Source organism: Tenrec ecaudatus, unplaced genomic scaffold (genome assembly GCF_050624435.1).
Source record: "Tenrec ecaudatus isolate mTenEca1 unplaced genomic scaffold, mTenEca1.hap1 Scaffold_548, whole genome shotgun sequence".
Lineage (NCBI taxonomy): Eukaryota > Metazoa > Chordata > Mammalia > Afrosoricida > Tenrecidae > Tenrec > Tenrec ecaudatus.
Window position 1 is genome coordinate 763,076 of NW_027459459.1, and position 20,452 is coordinate 783,527.

The 20,452-nt window shown below is 40.7% G+C and overlaps 1 protein-coding gene across 8 annotated transcripts in view; it reads right to left on the minus strand.

Annotated features, from left to right (window-relative positions):
• Positions 1-20,452, minus strand: part of LOC142436717 (thyrotropin-releasing hormone-degrading ectoenzyme-like) — a 425,143-nt gene that overhangs the window by 277,531 nt on the left and 127,160 nt on the right. For all 8 annotated transcript variants that reach the window (XM_075540200.1, XM_075540194.1, XM_075540196.1 and 5 more), the window contains exon 2: positions 13,925-14,051. In XM_075540200.1, the coding sequence (XP_075396315.1) occupies positions 13,988-14,051 (64 nt within the window). In that variant the 3' untranslated portion in view covers positions 13,925-13,987. The remainder of the gene's footprint in view (positions 1-13,924; positions 14,052-20,452) is intronic.

A 20,452-nucleotide genomic window follows, 5' to 3' on the forward strand; every position in this document is an offset into this window, starting at 1 on the left:
TCTGCCCTGTTCTGAGATAGGCAAAACTTCAGAAGGAAAAAGAAAGTGATTTACAATGTGTACCTCAAATTTGAACATGGTAATTTTCATATACGCTTTAGACACTCAAACAGATGCCAAATAGTACAAAGTAGACATCTGAAATTGAGAGCGAACTCAATTGGAAAGATCAAATTTGGGAGTTGTTAGCTATCAGCAGATAGTAATTAAAGAAGCTAGGTGAAGTCAATAAGTGACTAAAGTTGGTAGTTAAGAAAAGAGCTACGCAACTTGAGACCCGGACACTTCGAGAGAAAATGTGAAGAGAGACGGAAAGGAAAGTAAATACATAGGAAGAGAATTCCCAATGAGCAGCAGGAGGGATGGCGGGCAGGGAAGAGAAATGTGTTGTCTGAAAAGACAAGTGAAAAAAAAGTATCTTAAGGAGTTGAGAGAACAACTGTGTCAGAATCTGCTGGCAGTTCAAGATGAAAACTGGGAATTGACCACTGAAGTTCACAATGGAGAGGCATTCTTGCACTTGACAAGCACAGTTTTAGTGGCGTGTAGGGGGCAAAAGCCTGGTGTTAAGTGCATTCAAAAGACAAAGGAGAGAGAAAAATTGGAGTCAGTACAGACAGCTAACCTCTTAAAGCAGTTTGGCTATAAAAGTAAGGAGAGAAATTGTCCAGTGGCTGGAATGAGTGGGAGTGGAAGTGTGTGGGTCTGTGTGTTTAAGTGAAGAGAAACAGTTCCCCATTTTTAGTGCCAACAGAAAAGGACCCAATAAAAGGGGAAAATCAAGGATTTAGGGCAGGGACAGAACTCCGAGAGATGTCTGGGAGCAGGCGAGCGAGGCTGGGCTCGGGTGATCCTGAGAGAAGGTCCCATCACTGGCGTGGCATCATTAAAGCCATGGGAATAGGGGGGGGGGGGGAGAATACAGAGCATGAGACTTTAGCAATGATTCAAGTCAACATAGTGGAGCCAGTCCGTTCTCTCACTTCACTGCAGAGCTGTCAGGACCGGATACTGCTGCTGGAGTCTGTAAACAACGCCTTGGGGGGCTCCTTACAAACACACCCGAGCAAGTTAAGCACTTTCTGAAATTGCATGTAGTTTCAGGAGGAGAAGCACTCTTTCACAAGACTAATACTAAATTAATGAAAATATGTTTGGGCACAAACCCAACGTTGTAAAGGCCAGACACTCTTAAAAACGAACGCATAGGGGAGGGTGGTAAGCAAACTGAACATCAAACAATGCTGGCAAGCTGCACAGTCATAAAAATCAACTAGGTTTTAGGTTCCTAATGGAAGAGACCATTTATTATCATCGCTGAGGACAACGTTATCTGGTCACTACTCAATAAATACTAGTTGAATTAGTTAATTCAATTCTGTAGTGTTGCATTACATGCTCCTCTCAATGAACTCATGGTTTGCTGGTTTATAGCCGTAATAATCTCATGCAGCGTCCCCACTAAAATGCATTGTTTTCATTGATTTCTCTCATTGTCACAGTGCTATTTTTTGGCTTTGCATTTTTAGTGTAGTCTTGGAAATGTACACTATGCGGTAAATGCAAAATATCTTAACAAGGACTGCTAAATGATCATATTATAATTAATGAAGGGAAAATTGCCTTGCTGGATTGTTGTAAAATGGCTGATAAATCCTGAAGTGACTTGGATTTGGTATTGTTTTAGCATAAGGCAGTGGGGGTAGGAAACGCATAAAAATATTTGCCATTGAAATTAATGGGAACTGCCTTTCTTTTTCCTTAGAAAAATCACCCTATGAAGGACTTTGACGAAATAAATTAGCTCCATGAGGCAGGAGGCGTCTACATTTACTTGATTCCAAATGGGGAGCAAAGATAGTCATTTGCACAAAAGTATTTCCCGGTGGTACTTAGAAAACTGAAACGAGATGGACTGCCTCACCTGTTTCCCTGAGAGCCCACCGAGACAGCTTATGTTAGTTTCCACCAATAACCCACTAGATTAAATAGCTCTATTGTAAGTTTGAAGAGCTCTAGTTGAAATAAAGTGTTTTGAGGATGAAGTCAGAATTAGACTAGGCTATACAGACCTCCCAGAAATTTTATTCCCCCCGACAAAAAAAGTGTTACTTGATCAACTTAAGAAAACACACACCCCCATATACTCAAATATAAGCCGACCCGAATATCAGCTGAGGCACATAATTTTATCATAAAAACTGCATTAAAAATGTGCTGACATATTATTATATCTGCAGGTCCACCTAGATAAGATAGGCGGGACAAACAATGTAAGAAGAAAATAACGGGACCAAAGGTCCCAGAGGGAAATGAGAGTGTGAGAGGTGGGGGAAAGGAGGAGGTATTGGCCAACTCAGGGACAAGGGAACAAGGAGTGGTTCAAAACCAGTGCCAGGGAGGGGATGGGAGGACTGGTAGGGAGTGACCAAGGGCAAGGTACTGAGAGGAATTACTGAAACCAGAAAGAAGGCTGAACATGGTAGTGGGACAGGAGGAAGGCGTAAGGAAATAGAGGGAAGGAGTAGGAGGAAAAGGGCATACCCAGAAGCCTAAATACAGACATGTACATATGTAAATATATTTATGATTATGGGGGAAATAGACCTATGTGCATATATTTATAGGTTTAGTAGTAAGGTAGCAGGTGGACATTTGGCCTCCTCACGTGCATTCCCTTAATACAAGAGCACCTTGCTCAGCTAAATGGTCATTTCATGATTCCCACCTTCCCAGCATGATCGCTAAAGATAGACGTATGCATAAGCAAATGTGGTGGGAAAAGCTGATGGTGCCTGGCTATCAAAAGATACAGCATCTGGGGTCTTAAAGGCTAGAAGACAAATAAGCGGTCATCTAGCTCGGAAGCCACAAAGCCCACAGAGAAGAAGCACACAAGCCTATGTGAACACGAGGTATTGAAGGGATCAGGTAGCAGACACCAAAGAACAAAAACCATCATTGTGTGATCACCTTCCCCACATAAACGCTGAAGATGAATGTGTGCATAAGCAAGTGTGGTGAAGAAGGCTGATGGTGTCCGGCTATCGAGAGATATAGTGTCTGGGGTCTTAAAGACTTGAAAGTAAACTAGCGGCCATCTAGCCCAGAAGCAACAAAGCCCACATGGAAGCAGCACACCAACATGTGTGATCATGAAGGGCCGAGGGGACCAGGTTTCAAGCAACAAAGACAGGTGGGGAAAAAATCATATCATTGTGAAGGAGATGAGCATGTGACGGGGACCCAATGCCCATCTGAGGACAACTGGACATCCCTTGCAGAGGGGTAGTGGGGAGGAGATGAGTCACTCAGTGTTCACTGTAGCAATAATGAAACTTTCCTCTAGTTCTTAAATGCTCCCTCTTCCCAACTATCATGAGCCAAATTCTACCTTGCAGACCTGGTTAGACCAGAGGATGCACAGTGGTACAGATGGGATCTGGAAACACAGGGAATCCAGGACAGATGAACCCCTCAGGACCATTGGTGAGAGTGGCCATACCAGGAGGGATGGGGGTTAAAAACGGGGAACCGATCACAAGGATCTACATATAACTTCCTCCCTGGGGGATGGGCAACAGAAGAGTGGGTGAAGGGAGACACTGGGCAGTGTAAGATAGGATAAAATAATAATTTATAAATTATTAAGGGTTCATGAGGGAGAGGGGGGCAGGGAGGGATTGGGAGGGAAAAAAGGAAAATGAGTTGCTGATTCCAGGAACCCAAATGGAAAGCGAATTTTGAGAATGATGAGGGCAACGAATGTATAAGTGTGCTTTGCACAATTGATGTATGTATGGATTGTGATAAGAGTTATATGAGCCCCAATAAAATTATTTTTTTTAATGTGCTGAAAAACTCGGCTTATACACAAGTATATATGGTAAATGGTATTCAGTATTTGTACATTCCAATAACTAAGCAAAAGCAGAAAAAATATATACAGAGGAAGAAAAAACACACTGAAAGGATCACAAATAATCACTATAATATGCATAATCAAGTATTATAAATCTATTACCTCCAATTAAAAACAACAATACAGCCACTGATACAGGGAGAAGACCCAATCACAGAGTAAGTATGGAACTGTAACCACGCTACCGGATGAGAGACAGTAAGCGTGCCCACCTTCAAGGAGAAGGACTGTCGTTGTCATCAGTGCTGTCAGCATGAAGACATAGATACATCTGTGACAACTTGAGAAACTACACAAGCTAACCTCTCTCATTTACAAAAATTCAAAAGGTACTATATCTCATAATTTGTCTATTATAGGAAAGTAAATCGATCAACATACTATATAAAACCAAATGTATAAAGTGAAATCTATGAGCTTTCCCTAGTACACAACATGAAAACTGATCTCCCATCTACTTCTATCTCTTCTTCTCATTCAATTCCCCTCTCTTTTTCTGGACTTAAGTAAAATGAAGGCTGCTTTTAATAGGTATTTCATGTTCTGGATATATAGTACAATGAGTCACTGTTCATAGCCTGGCTAGCAGGTAATTGTACCGTACATTTGTACCGTACACGTTGGTACTTAATTACATCCCATATTGTGTAAGTCTCTAATTCACACATTCCTATAAATATCTCATTGCTTCCTCATCAAAACCACAATCTCCCTGAAGGCAGATATTCTTGTTACAAAATACCAGTTCCTCCTCTAAGATGGCACCTCTGTGCCAGGTGGGTAATGGATCTTCATAAAAGCATAAAGTGTTGAAAAGAAGTAATCGAGCATACGCTTTAGAGAACTTCTTGATATACAGATTTTGAGCAGTACCAAAAGGAAACTGAAAACTATCAGTCTATAATTAATTGAAATTTAAACAGGGTGAATAACAAAATATTCCAATAAAATTCTGACTCACTTTATCTATCACTGAATTAATTATGAAATGTCCATGAAGAAATCACACTTGAAATACTCAAATATATCTTCGGAGATAAAATTAGGAGCTATCATATGTGTACTTTTAGCTAGTTAAGTTTCCAGTTTTTCTATAAAGAACATGTATTGCCTTTAAGGAACTAAAACAACAATAACAACAAAGGAAAAAGTCTTGTATTATTCCTGAGAACAGATCATGGAGTTTGAAATTCCAGATCCAAGTGTGTAATCTGAGTACTTTACTTCATCACCAAATGCCTAGTTTTCTTCATCTGGAAAATGAGAATATAAGAGGGACTATCTCCTAAGGCCATAGTAAAACACTAAATGGGTCAAAATCTTCCATGTCCTAAGGAGTGACTCATATATAGTAAAAGTGATATAAGTATTTGTTGTTGTTATTTTTAGTATGTCTTTGGGATAGGAGGAAAGAGGACAATTTCATTCTTCAAATTTCTACAACACATCCTTTTAAGAAGCACTCCATGCCTCTGAGGGTTCTCATGAAGATAAAATATAAATAAGATAGCTTGCTGTATTGTATCAAGTAGATGATACACTTTTAATTATAATTGAACAGCTAGAAATAGAAAAGATCTGCCAATCTCATATAAATAGATTACCTACAGATAGGTTAATTATCAAATTTAGAGATTTAAAACCAAATCCTCACATGGTGAACACCAATTACATAATTCTCCTCTGGGGTCTCTCCTGGATAAACCGCATGAGGAGAAAATTCAAACCCTTGGGGGTATGTTAACAGATGAGACCACAATAGAAAAACAGACTGCTCAGTACTACAATTGAAAAAGAACTTGGGAAAGAAGGAAAAGAGAGGAGAGAAGGCATTGCAGAGTTTATAATCGAGAAATAAAAATTACTTTTAAGATTTTTAAAATTTTAATATTTATTAATAGAAATTTTTATTTTAAGGTCATTGGTCATATAATACCCTTACATGCACATTTCGCCTCCATAGCTTAAGTAAAATCAGGTCAACTAGTAGTTTATTATTGGCTCAATTGGTCTAAAATTTGACTTTCTAATGGAAAGTAGCAAGCTCCTTATTCCTCTGGGATTTGGTTGGGGAAAGCAAGTTAAGGCAGCTCTCAGCTCTCAGCTCTGCAGAAGCAGCCTTTGTCCACCAGAGATAAGTGTTATCAGAACATAAGCCTTTCTTCCCCTCCTCCTCTTAGAAAATCACTGGGAATTCCTAGAAACCCATTGTCTATAGCCATGCCCCACATCCATTGTCTCTTCAACACATCTATCAGGTATTTGTTGCCAACATCCCCTGCAACTTGTCAAAGTCACTGTGACAGGTAAGTCGCGCCTCATCTTGGCTGGGTCAGGATTCTCAATACGTTCCCAGTAATCCTCCACGATGTGATCTAACACAGCACAACAATTCCCATCTTGGGGTCTGCTTGTGAGTAGACAAGCACAGGTGAGAACATAAAGGCGGGATGCAACCTCCTGACTTAGGTCACAGCCCTCATGCAATGGGAAGGAGGTTTCTTTGGGGAATGTGTCCTACTACTCATGTACTGGTCAGTTGAGGCTGTGGGAAACTGCCTCGCTTTTTGATGGTGGGGATCCTACATCTGGCTCATCAACCCCTGGGGTTCTTTGGACTTCAACCAAAGACCCACTATCTACATTAATGACCCTCGACGTCACCAATAGTTTGCCATTTGGCCTTCTGTGCATGGATTTTATGAACTCTGCAGCCACAAGCCTGACCTCGGACCTCAAACTCATCCTCCTCTGTAGTCATTGACCTTTCTGTCTTCTTTCTTTCTGTGTAATCAGTCACTATAGTTAGGCAAGTCAGGAGAAGCCCCCAGCTTAACATCTGATCCATGCACTTGAGCTAGACTGAACTTACCCATGTCTACAATTGTATGAGGCATTGTCTTGATATCAATTTATCTCTTTATAAGTGTCCCTAGTTTTGCTTCTTTATCTGTAACACAGTCAGTAATTACCTTAACGTTGCTAAAGTTAATTCTCAGTCAGTCCGCCTGTAACATGACGTGTCAGAATTGTCTGCTCCTATTTGAGATACTCTCTAGACATTGTCTATTCCTGGTTTCCTCAGCACCTCTATTAGCAGCTTTGCAGTTGCTGGAATCCACTCAAGGGCATGTAGATGATAGCCTCAGATGACTGATCTCTGTCAGTGCTGCCTTGTCCCATTCTCTTTTCTACCTTCTTTCACCACCAGGGTGAGTGCACGAAGCTTCACATTTCATTAGATACTGACAAATGTATATCTCAAGCCAAACCACTCAGTCAACTCCAGTTTCAAATCCAACATCTGTTTAAATTTCTAGCAGATATAAAATGTCTACCTAAATGTTTAATAGATATGTCAGTCTCTAAGTGATCTCCTTCTTGGACAGACGATCTTTTGTCTCAGCAAATGGAAATTCCACCCTTCTCATTCTTCAGCCCTGGTGCCAAAGTGACTTGCTTGTGGAGCTAACCACAAAATCAGCAGTTCTAATCCATCACCCACACTGAGGAGAAAGGATGACGTTTTCTGCTCCCACAAAGGTTTACAGCCTCAGACACCCAAAGGGACAGTTACACTCTATCCTACAGAGTCACTGAATTGGAATTGACTCAGGGTCAGTGAGTTTATTGATATATTTATGGTTCTTTCCTCAAAACCTTAGAGTTGGTGCCTTGATTTCTCTCTCTTTCACACCTCATACATCTTCGTCAACAAATTCCAAATGGTTCTGCTACCAACCAGAATTGTTCTACTCCTGTCTATGCCACTGTTAACAGCCTACACTAAGTGGCCATCATTTTGGGCCTGAATTTTAACTGCTTTTCATGCCTCTGCCCTTTCCACCTACAACAAAGTTCTTTTATGTGAACCACTGCTGACATTTTCAGATGAACAGTTGGCCTCACGATGTAAAATGTTTAGCAGCACCTCTGGCTTCTAAATGTCAATATCATCTCTCCGCATTTGGGACCATTGCAAATGTCCCCAAAACCTCCGAATGTTTTGGTTTTTGGATGGGGCAACAAATTTACCCATGATTAAGAACCAATACTATATAGCATGTCTTATCCAAGCCATGGGTCACCTCAAATACACATGAAAGTTGGATAGTGAATAAAGCCACAGAAGAATCGATGCAATTGAACAATGGTGCTGGCAAACAATATGGAAAGTACCATGAGCTGCCAGAAGAACAAACAAAGTTCTCTTCTAAGAGATGGACAGCAATGATGACTGTGTCCCATTTGGGGGATCAAATAACAAAACTGTAGTAAGCAGAAACATTTGATGGTGTAAGATATGGCAATTTAATAATAATAATATATAATAAGGTTTCCTGGGGGGTAGGGAGGGCTAAGGAGGGGATAAAGGGGATCTGATATCAACAAGTTCACGGAGAACATGTTTTGAAAATGATGGTGGCAGCAACTGTACAAATATGCTTGATCTAATTGAAATATAAATTTTTATAATATCTATAAGAGCTACCAATTTTTAAAAAAATAGAATACAGCTAGAATGCTGCTCAGAAGTGTGTGAGGCAAGACTTCATCTCATGTACTTTGGACATGCTACCAGGAGAGATTAACCCATGCCAAAGGAAATTATGTTTAATAGAGGGTCAAAGAAAAGGAGGAAGACCCCCCCAACATCATGGACTGACATAGTGTCTGTAACAACGGGCTCAAAAATAATAAATGATGGCGAGGATGACATAGGAATGGGCCGTGATTCACTTTGTTGACCAGTAGAATAAAATAACGAGGGAGGTGCTCTCAGCCATCCAAACAGATGAGTTTGAAAATGTTTCCAAGAATGGAATCACAGATTTGACTAATGTATTAAGTATAATGGATAATACTTTGAAGGTTAAAAGGTTGTTTTGTAAAAAAATTTAAATGCATAGCTTAGAAAAAAAAAACCTGGGTTATTTTTGGATACCCGCTTGAATGTTGTCATCAAGTCGGTGCTGCACAGTAACCCTATGCACATCGGAACAAAGCACTCGTCTCCATCCCAGCGTCACGCCTGTCCTTCACTTTGAGCTCACTGTTGCAGTCACTGCCAATCCCTCTCTCTCATTGAGGGCCTTCCTTCTTTACATTGCTGCTCCACTTTACCAAGCATGATGGACTTCTCCAGGGACCGGTCTCTGCTGATAATAAGTTCCAAGTATGTGAGACAAGGTCTTACCATCTTTCCTCTAAAGAGCGTCTGGCCGTCCTTCACCAAGATAGACCAGTTTGCTCTTTTGGCAGTCCGTGGGACTTTCATTCTTCTTTGCCAACACCGTAGCTCAAATGCAGAGAATCTTCTTCTGCTTCCTTATCCAATATCCAACTTTCACACGCACAAAAAGTCACTGAAATACCATGGTTTCTGTCCGCTGTACCTCAGTCCTCAAAGTGACCTTCTTACTTTCCAATACTTGAAAGAAATTTTATGCAACAGATTTACATTTCTTGAGTGCTGTTTCCATGAGTGTTGATGATGAATCCCAGCAAGACGAAATGCTTGCCAACTACAATCTTTCTGTTTTTCCTGATGTTGCCTATTAGTCCAGTTTTGAGAATCTTGGTTTTCTTTACATTGAGTTGTAATCCATACTGAGGCTGAAATCCTTGATTTTTAACAACTAGAGCTTTAAGTCCTCCTGTCTTTCAGCCAGCAAGGTGTGTCATCTGTATATTGAAGGTTGTTAATAAGCCTGCCTCCCAATCCTGATGCTGAGTTCTTCACATAATCCCGTTTCTCTGATGATTTGCTGTGCAAACAAATTGAGTAAGTAGGACAAGAGGATTCAATTCTGACACACGCTTTTACTGAATTTTAAACCAAGTAGTAGTCCCTTGCTCTGTGCACACAATGTCCTCTGGATCCATGTACAGGTTTCACATGAGCATAATAGGTAGTTCCTGTTCTTCTCAAGGTAATCCATAGTTTGCAGTGATTCATACAGTGGAATCCCTTCACATAGTGAATGAAACACGCTGCACAACAGCTGGTCTTCTCTGTGTTAAGCCAAATCCATCTGATTTCAGCAATGATATCTTTTGTTCAATATCCTCTATTGAATCTGGCCTGAACCTCTGGCAGCTCCAAATCAATGAACTACTGCAACTGTTGTTTACTACTTCAGCAAAATATTGCTTGCATCTGATATCAAGGATAATTTTCTTATTCTGTTGAGTCACATTTATTTGGAATGATTATAAATATGGATTTCTTCCAGTCAGTTGACAAAGCAGCCATCTTCCAAATTTCTAGAGGAGTGCTACCAGTGGTTCATCACTTTGTTGAAACATTTCAATTGATATTCTATCGATTCCTGAAACCTTGTTTTTGGCTAATACTTTCAGGACAGCTTGGATCTATTCCTTCAGTGTCATTAGTTCTTAGTCACATGCTACATCTTGAAATGGACAAATGTTGATTAGTGTGGTTCAATGACTGTGTATTCCTTCTTTCAATGCTTTCTCCATCATTCAATATTTTGCAGATAGAATCTTTCAAGATTGAAACTGAAGGCTTGACTTTTTTAATAATGAGTTATTTCAGTTAAAGATATGCCAACTATGTTCTTTCTTTTTGGTGTTCTAACTCTAAGTCTTTGCACATTTAATCATAATAATTTATTTTGTCTTCTCAAGCTGTCCTTTGAAATTTTCTGTTCATCTCTTTGTGTCCATCATTTCTTCCATGTATTGGGCTAATTTTTCTACTACCCTAAGTCCTTTGCTCAAAAACCATTTTCCCAATGGTGTCTTCTGTGATTTCCCATTTAAAAACCTCAACACCTTATTAGACATAACCAAACACTTATTAGCAATGGTTAGGGTGACATAGGTAATTCATGAAGGCGATGTTCTAAGGCCTACTTTGGTGAGTAGAGATTGAGGCCTGAAAAACTCATGTGGCCATCTAGGGTACAATTACTGGTCTCCTTTGCTCCCCCACTGGGAGGAGAGAAGACTGATAAAAATAGAAACTCTCATGGAAACAATTAGTCTAATAGTTGTATGGGGCATGCACACATCAGCCTTCACATCCATGAAACACAAAGCACTAGGTGGCGCCTGGCTACCACTTCCACCTGCTATGGAAAGGCTTACACAGAAGGCTCGGGTAGAGCAGAGGAGAATACAGTACAGATTCCAGAATCACAAAAGAGACCGGGCTCACAGGCTGGAGAGAGACTGGTGGCACCCTGAAGTCTATGATCCTTAGTCACTCCTCAGGTCTGTAACTGGACTCACCCTTGTAGTTCACGTTTCAGTCACACATCAGACAGGTCTCAAAGAGGGATAACAGCGCTAGTGTGGTAGGCACACCTGAGTATAATCAACCAATTAAGACCCAAAGGGCAGCATTTCCCCAAGGACAAATTTCAGAGCATTCGAAAAGAAGCATGGATGGGAACGGGTAACAGAAAGGAAGTACATATGTGATGGTACATGAGATGAAACAAAATGTGTTTAATTGTTGAAAAAAACTGATGATCTGCTCTGTAAACCGTCACCCAATTCACAACAAAATCAATTTACAAAAAGAAAAAAGTAAAACAAGTAAAAATATGAGCTTCATCTACAGTGCCACACACACACACTTTCTATTCATCCTTTCTGCCTTTGCTAACCCCAAGGTCAGCAGTTCAAAATCACCAGCCACTCCATGGGAAAAAGATGAGGTTTTCCATTCCTGTAAGGAGCTCCAGTCTGGGAAACCCACAGGGGCATTCTACCCTATCCTACAAGGTCGCTGTGAGTCTGCATCAATCTTATGGCATTGAGTTGTTTTTGTTTTGTCTTTTAATCTTAGCTGATAGGCTATATATTTTACTTAATGATTTAACTTGCCTCAAATTAATAGGTTTTAAATATTAGTATAGAATGAAGTTTTGTATTTTTTATCCACAACTCTATGGCTATCAGAAAGTTAAGTGTCTACAACAGGTGAGTGACCCAACGAACACCTGCAGAGGAAATGAGAGGAGGAGGAAAGGTCGAAGAGAGGGCAGGAAGGGAAGATAGGTAAGGGAAGAGAGGATGGGTGAAATAGACTCTATAGTAAGACAGCCACAGCGAATACCCAAAACGAGTCTGCCTGGGTCATTCATAAAAACCGAGTTGATTCCAAAATATTCCTTTTTTGAAAATACAATTCACAATGTATAACAAAAGCTAAGACCTTGTCAAACTACTTCTGCTTTTACCAAACTTTATGTAGGATTTTATATAGAAAATGTACTTATAATGTCATTAACAGACATATGAAAATATCTATAGAATGCATAGAAACTGAGAGAAATTTTACAAAGCACATGGGCTGTGATATCTTCCCAAGATAACACTGACTATGCCGGGGTAAAGTCAAATCATTCCATGCCATACACCCTAAAGTATGTTAGCGAGTCACCATCACAGTGAACAGCGTCCATTTCTACAGAGAAAGCGTACATGGTTCGGCTGGGAGTGAAGCAGAGGAGCAGAAATGCTCCCTGCTGCAAGCTGACAGTTACATGGGACCCCTGAAGTTTTAAATTGAGTTCCTCTGCTAATTACCGGCCTGAAAGAGACAAAGAATGATCCACATTTTATTCTCTGCTGAACTTGCAACAAGCACTCGTGAATGGGACATTAGGGTCAAGCTGGGAAGCTCCAGTTTGTTTGACCGAGTACAGAGCATGGTGTCACCTCCCGCGCAAATAAGGTCAGGTACACCTCCCTGCCTTGGGTTCCCACCAGGGAGATGTCAGTGTAACCGGGGCTAACTGAGGACTTGAGAGAGAGGATAAAACAAAAACGCAAACAAAACAGAAAACAAAAAATCACGTTGCCTATGGATTTGAAGTTATTTATGTTTTAAAATGAATTCAAATATGTACAATCTCATTCTTTTCCATCACATGCTACACCTAGTGGTAAGAGTGTCAACTATTCTGTCTATTTTCTAAACAGCTCATTGTATGACCAGTAAAGCTACACAGCAGGCAGGTACTTTAATGAAACAGGCCTATTCTCTGGGGACAAGAACCTGTGGTTGAAACGCTAGCACTGTGATCATGAAAGCACTTTGTTCTTGCCAATGAGCAATACTTTTGATGTGGATCCTGATCAAAAATCCCCTTGGGAAGGAAAAACGTGTAGCGGTGGGGAGGGGTGAACAAAGGAGTGTTGTGATGTGAGATTTCAAAACAGATTTTCTCAGAAGAAAAAATACCTTCAGCATTCAAAATGGGTATGCATTCTACCTTTCTGGAAAGTCATAGAATGACGTTGCCAAAGCAGCCTCATTGAAGTTAAAGTAATAAAAGTAATTAATTTATTCATTCAACCAACAGTGTTGAGTATACTACTTTCGTGCATGGAAGAAACATAAGAACACTCGAGAACACAATCCCATGACCAGTGCAATTCCTTTCTCTCTTCTCTTTATTTAACTTACTATAACTCGGCATCCAACATGTGGCTGAATGAAAAAAACCGAGGGGCAGCTTACACACTGTAGCCCGGCATGTGAGAGTTAGGAAACAAGCACTAATCAATGGGCACCTCCTCATAGTGTCACAGTGAAGACTTTGGGGAATCACAGAGAATGTGTTTGACATCCCAGCTCCTTCATTTAATGGCTGTCTGCAGGAATAGGAAACTTCATGGTCTCAATTTCCTTAATATAAAAAATAATCGTGTAGCAGTGCCTACTGTACACGGTAGTTAAGAACATGAAATGTGACACTGCCAAGAACCTTTTATGCATGTTTTTAACAAAGTAGAATTATTTTGGCTATCTTTTAAAATGCTAAACCTACATCAGTTCTTAAATAATTATACACATACTTTGTGGCAAGAATCCAGAAGCACCAAACTTTATTTTACCTCTTGTGAAATCATAGCCTCTAAAAATATAACCCTTAGACTGTTCATGCGTCCTAAGCATCTTAACCAATAAACTCCACCTTCAAGGAGCCCTTCTGAAAAAATAAACAAGAAAATTCTTACCGAGTTTTGGCAAAGAATAGGGCACTTTAAAGTAGTCTTCATAAAACTCAATTAGTCTCTTTGTTATATGGAGGGCGTAGTGCCCGGATCCTCTTCTGATGGCGTCGGGTCTTGCATACAACCGCACCTAAAACATATGCAGACGCAGCACTTTAGCCTTTTGGTCTCAAGTTGTATCTATCGTGCAAATATGAACCTACACAAATTACTTCAAGGACTACAAAAATTAAACAATATCCTTTGTCCATTATATCAAGGCACTTTGTAATTGAAAGAATCAAACTACAACAATTGAAGTAACCAAGGTGAGCAAGTTACAATTTCCTCCCTTTGCAAGACGACAAAGAGAACAATTCTATACCTTGCTTCAAAATAAATATTCAAAGTGATCACTTATGTGCGCCTGTTAGAGATTTGAAGGTATGGTGGATTAATATAATGGGTCCCTAACGATGCTGAAAATAGTCAGGATACGGTGGCTCAGCAGGAGAGAAAATTCATGGGTTGTTAAAGACATATTATAACAAACTTTGAAAGTATTACTGAGCAGGGCAGAAATATAATTTATGCCCCCTTCTTTTCTTTGGAAAAAACCTGTCTTGTTCCCAATCTGCAAACCAGGGATAGAAAATTCTTGCCTGGACATCAACAATCCTCATTCTGGTGGGCACTCTGCAAGTGCTCCTGGCTCAAACCCAGCTGAACATCATTCATATTCCAGCACAATCTGGACCCTTAATATGGATTTTAAATCAAGCATTGTATATTATCTAGTCCTCAGCCAAGAAGGATCCTAAGGCAAGTAACATAAAACTGAACAAAACTAACAATTGTACAGAAAAGGCTAAAATGAGATTAGTTTCCATAAAGCTTTCATAAAGCTATCCAGCATCCTTCTTTCCAAAGGCTAAGTCTATTTTTCACAGATGTGGTCCCTAATCCTCATATCAATTGTGTGAATAAGAAATGTGTATTTTGTACAGCAGTGGAGAGCAGTGTCCTGGGAGTTGGATTTTAGTCCAACTCTGCCACTAAGAACGTGGGATGCTGGTGAGCAAATTACTTAACCTGCTTGGGTCTCAAATGTTCTCATTTATAAAATAAAGGTGTTTGCCACCAGATAGTTCTACAGTGTTTTTCAATTCTAAAACACCTATTCCCAATCCCATTTTACAGATAAAAGGATTTATTTTCTTACTGGTGATTTTCCCAAATCAGTATAAAATATTTTATTTAGTATATGTAAATGGATATTTATGTTCATAAAGACTACAAAGGAAAACTGTAGTCCATGTGTAATGGTTAGATCTTATACTAACTTGGTACTTTTGTGGAGGCAGGGGTGGAGTCAAACCTGTCAATCATGTAGTCGCCTAGTGACGCCTCCTTGGGGGCGTGGCTTTTTATAAGCGAACAGCAAGAACTTCTTTCTCAAGCCCGCCGCCTTCCCTGCTTGCCAAGATTGTGTCTGCCTCTAGCGTCAGCCCCATGTGGACTGCAGACCCTGCATGTTTCAACACCCTGCCATTTCCCACCAACCCTGGATCCACAGGACTCTGCGCCCACCTGTGATCCCCCTGCTTCCGCTAAAGGTACTGGTTCTGTTTCATCCGCCTGCCTCAGCTGGGATGCATTCTTGATGTGAAATTGTTTCTTGATATCAAGGGGTTTTTTTTTCTGATTTCAAATCCATAAACAATCTATGTCATTGGTTTTGTTTCTTTAGACACCCTAGCCTACCCCATCGCAATATAACACATGATTGTACAGGTGACTCTTTACCATCTATATTAAAAGGAGAGAGAAGGGAAAACCAAAGCAGCTGCTCTTAAGTCAATTCTGAAGCAGCGGCTCGATATGTCCCAGAGCAGACCCGCTCCATAGAAGTGTATCACGGTAATTCGTCTGGAAGTCGTTCCTCGGGACTTCCTTCAACAGAATTTCTGGGTAGGGGTGAGCCAATCGCAAACTATCTGTACAGTCAAGATATAAGTACAATCTAAAAGCCTAGAAAATCGAGGAAAACACATTTTGACTTTAGCTTGAAAGACCTATAATTCAATACCAGATTTACTGACTAACACATTTCCAACAAAAATGGCTGACAGAAATATAACCTCTTCCATCAATCAATTCCACAAATCAGTCAAGATATCTGCAATGAATTCAATAACAATTAACTACTAAAATGATGAAGCTGCTTCTCATGCAGCAACTAAGTTAGATATAAAATTGGGTCCAGTCACCACAGATTTAGTCGGCAGCGGTAGAAAGCCGACACTCTCAGGAAAGCCCATCTGAAAGAGCAGCACATGCCACTCTTGACACTCGGGGAAATGCAATCATTCTGAGTCCCTGCTGTGCCTGGCATCAACTATTCTGTATACATTCGGTATTTTAGGTGGAATTCCCAAAGATAGGCCACAAGACAAGTAGGGTGTGTGGGTGATCAGGAAAGAGGCGTGCCCAGGAGATACCTCCGAGGGAATAGGCAAAGCAGCATCCAGAAACGTGAGAATCCAAGCGAGGCTGCAATTTCAGGTGAAATCTGGAGCACAGACTGACCCACAAGGGCCTCCATGATCTGGAAAGTGTGTCCTGCGTGATTGGCTGGCTCCCATGAGCCTGGACCAGGCCTCATTGGCTGCTCACTGCTAAGGGCGGGCATAAAACCTCAGGCACTTCCTGTTCTTGAGACAGCTGGGCAAGGAGCTCCCCTGGTCAATTGCTCGTGTTTTGGGACTCTCAGGTGTGAGCAGTTAGGAGTAAAATCACTAAAACGGAGCAATAGGGACATCAAATAGGGAAGGGGATCTAGCCTATACAACAGCAACTGTCATAGAAACTAATTCACTGTCAACAGATATTTAATTAGCACGTGCTCGGTGCCATAATAATCCGAGAAGTGGTGGACTGCTCACAAAAAGGTCAGTGGTTCAAAGCCACCAGCTAACTGAGAGGTCACCACTTCAAACTCACACTTCAGGAGCAGCATGAGGCCATCTGCTTCCATTGAGGTTTACAGCCTCGGAAATTCTAAGGGACACTGCCTGCCTCTCTGTCCCGCAGGGTCACTATGAATCAGAATTACTCAATGGCAGTTGGTTTAGTTTTTTGATTATTTTTAATAGGGATGAAAAAGACTACAGGAGGAGCAGGTGTGCATGTGTGTGTGAGAGATTGAGAGAGAAATGACTCAATGGCAGTGGGTGTTTTGTTCTTTGGGGGGAATTTTGTACCATGGTCAAGGCTAAGTATTTTTTATTTAATGATGAAGAAAACATGGTCTCTAGTTAAATGAGGTACAAAGCATTAAGGTACAAAGATCAGAGATAATATAATCATCATTATTAAAAAGCTTAACATATATTCAGTAATTTAGTATTTGTATTTTTTAGTTACATTATTTTCATATCAACTTGAAGATATGAAAATGTAGGGGTGGAGTCCAGTCTGTCAATCAGGTCACAGCCTGATGATGCCTCCTGTTGGGCATGGTCTTCTCATATGAAGGATCCTGGGCTCGCGCTCGCTCTCTCTCTCTCTCTCACTCTCTCTCTCTCTCTCTCTCTCTCTCGCTCTCGCTCTCGCTCTCGCTCTCGCTCTCTCTCGCTCTCTCTTTTTCTCTTTCCCTCTGCCTTTACCCTCCTGCTGGCAAGCCACTCAGAGACCTTCCAGAGCCCTGTGATGCTTCTACCACCATTTGATCCACAAGACTTGTCACCTACCAGCCTGTGATCTTCCTGCATTTTGCATCATTGCTTGCAGCTGTGTGAGTCTGAAGAGGAATTTATGGACTAAGATCAGACTTACAGACTAGTATTGGACATAAGGACTTTATCAGGACTATACTGGGATATTTTATTTATGCAGAATTACTTCTTGATATAAAGCTCTCTCTTACACATATATGAGTGTCCTTGGAATCCACTCTGTCCAGCAAACACATTGTACAAGTAACATTTTCCTGTGATATAAATGGCAAATGTATCATGAGAAAAATATATAGCTTTCAGAAGGTTTGAAATGAAGTAACTAATAAATTCAAGTTAAAACTATAACTAGGACCACTACAAAATGACAGAGTAAGGGTCACTGATTTTAATCTTAAGCACCATCACCGATTTTGGTAAAAATGCAGCTATTTCTATCAATCAACTCCACCAGTCTGTCAAGCTATCTGCAGGACCAGACAAGAAAAGCATGATTGAGTCAATCTGGTTGTTAAGAATTGATGGAAATGATCCAATTCCAGGTGAGGAAATAAGACATAGAAGCAGTGTCTTCATTTATTCATTCCAACATGTATTGCATGCCTGCTGTGTACCAGGCACTTTACGGGAGCCTACAAATAAAACAAGACCACAGAGTGCGTAGCCCTCGAGGTCTGAAGTTTGAACTCACCAGCCGCTCCAATGGAAAAAAGATAAGTTTTTGGTTCCTGTAAAGATTTACAGCCTTGGAAACCAAAAGTGGCAATTCTGCTCTGTCCTATAAGGTCAGTGTGAGTCAGAATTGACTAGATTCATACCATGCACTTCATAGCAGTGCCTAGATGTTGATAAGTAATGGCATGGATTAAGTTGTGTATCCTCAAAAGATGGGTGAGCTTGGCTGGATCATGATTTCCTGTATTGTGATTTTATTACTCCCCCACTTCGTGATCTTCTATGTATAGCTGAAGCTGGACTAGGTCATGGTGATGAGGATTATGTTATGTTTGTTATGTCACCGAGGCAGGATTCAGTGGGAGGCAACAGCCCTAGTCAAGATAAGGCCCCTCGTCCAGTGTCAGGAGAATCCTCCGGGGAGATAAGAAGAGAGAGAGGACCCTCCCCACCACAGTGAAAGAAAAGCCAGCAGAGTGTGTCTTTTTCACCGGGATCCCTGCCCTGAGAGCCTAGATTCAGGGAAAGAGGGATGTCCATACAGATGGAAATCTCCAAGGAATGCCAAGCCCACAGATGCTGAGGGCAGACAAGGACTTTGTCTTAGAGTCAATAGAGGAAGAAAGCCTTCCCCTAGATCTGGCATTTTGAGTTCTGACTTCTAGCCCTGAAACCATGAGAAAATAAACGAACTTGTCAAAGCCATCCCGGTGCTTAAGCTGTGTTGTAGCACCACTACTCTTCACGGCATCTTAAATGACACACAGATTAACAGCAAAAGGACAATATGAACATCAAAAGGGCATCTTTTGCTTTTCCTCTCATTCCAACAGATCAACTGATTAATCTCTTGTCCAAGGCCAAGTCCTTATTCCATCCCCTTTTACTTGAACAAAGACGTCACTGCCAAAATGCCTTCCCCGTTTCCTGCATCACCAACTGATGCCTGCCTCCTGGATCATTCTCCTCGGTAGGCACATACTCTGTTTTGTCTCCTTTGTTAAAATTAAAAACCGAAAAACCCTTAACCTCTGTTCCTCCAATTATTGTCCCATATTTCCATTCCCTTTTATATCAATGATACTCAAAAGAGTTTCCTATATTATAATAAACAACATAAAATGTAATATGAACCAGCATGAAAGTGGGCATATAATATAGAGACAATTATAAATGGGGTGTTTTGAAACGTATATCCCCTGCTTTTAAGTTGCTCATGAACTACAACCAGGCTTTTTTTTTTTTTTTTTAATTTTAACAATTTATTGGGGCTCATACAATTCTTTTCACAGTTCATTAACCAGGCTTTTATACCCAGAAAACCAACACTAAATCCAATGTCACTGAGTTGATTCCAACTCCATGTTGGGTTTCCAAGGCTGTAAATCTTCAAGGGTGCAGAAAGCCTCAACTTGCCTCCATGAAGCAGTTGATGCGTTTGAAGCCCTGACACTGTGGTTGGTAGTCAGCCCAAAGCACCACCTGGGCCCCCAACAGTCTACCAGAACTAGACGCACCAAAAGTACCCTACTAATGACTTCACAATGCATGCTTGCCCTGTCAGCAGTGCTTGGGACAGGCGATCATGTGTTCCCTTTGAAACACTTTTGTTACTTGACTTCTATTCCCACTTAAGCACTCCCACGTTTGGCTGGCTCCTCCTCTTTCTTCCCTCAATGGTAGAGAGATCCGGATTGCAAGCCATAGGCTTCTTCCACAGGCTGTCTACACTTAAGATCTTGCTAATCATATATCATATCTAGTTTTCAGATATTAAAACTGAAGACTTTCCCTACAATTTCAGATTTGTAAATGCAGCTGCCAACTGATACCTCCACTCAAATATCTATCAGTCATATTAAAACCAAACCTTGATACCTTGATATCTGTCTCTCTCTCTCTCTCTCTCTCTCTCTCTCTCTCTCTCTCTCTCTCTCTCTCTCTCTCTCTCACACACACACACACACACACACACACATCCTGCTTCTCCTATAGTCTGTTTCATCCTGTTTAAAACTAATCCAAAAAACAAAGCAGCCACTGTTGAATCAATTCTGACTCATCGTGACACTGTAGGACAGAGTCAAACTACTTCCAGGATCTCCAAGACTGTGAACTGTACATGCTGACAGAAAAAAAA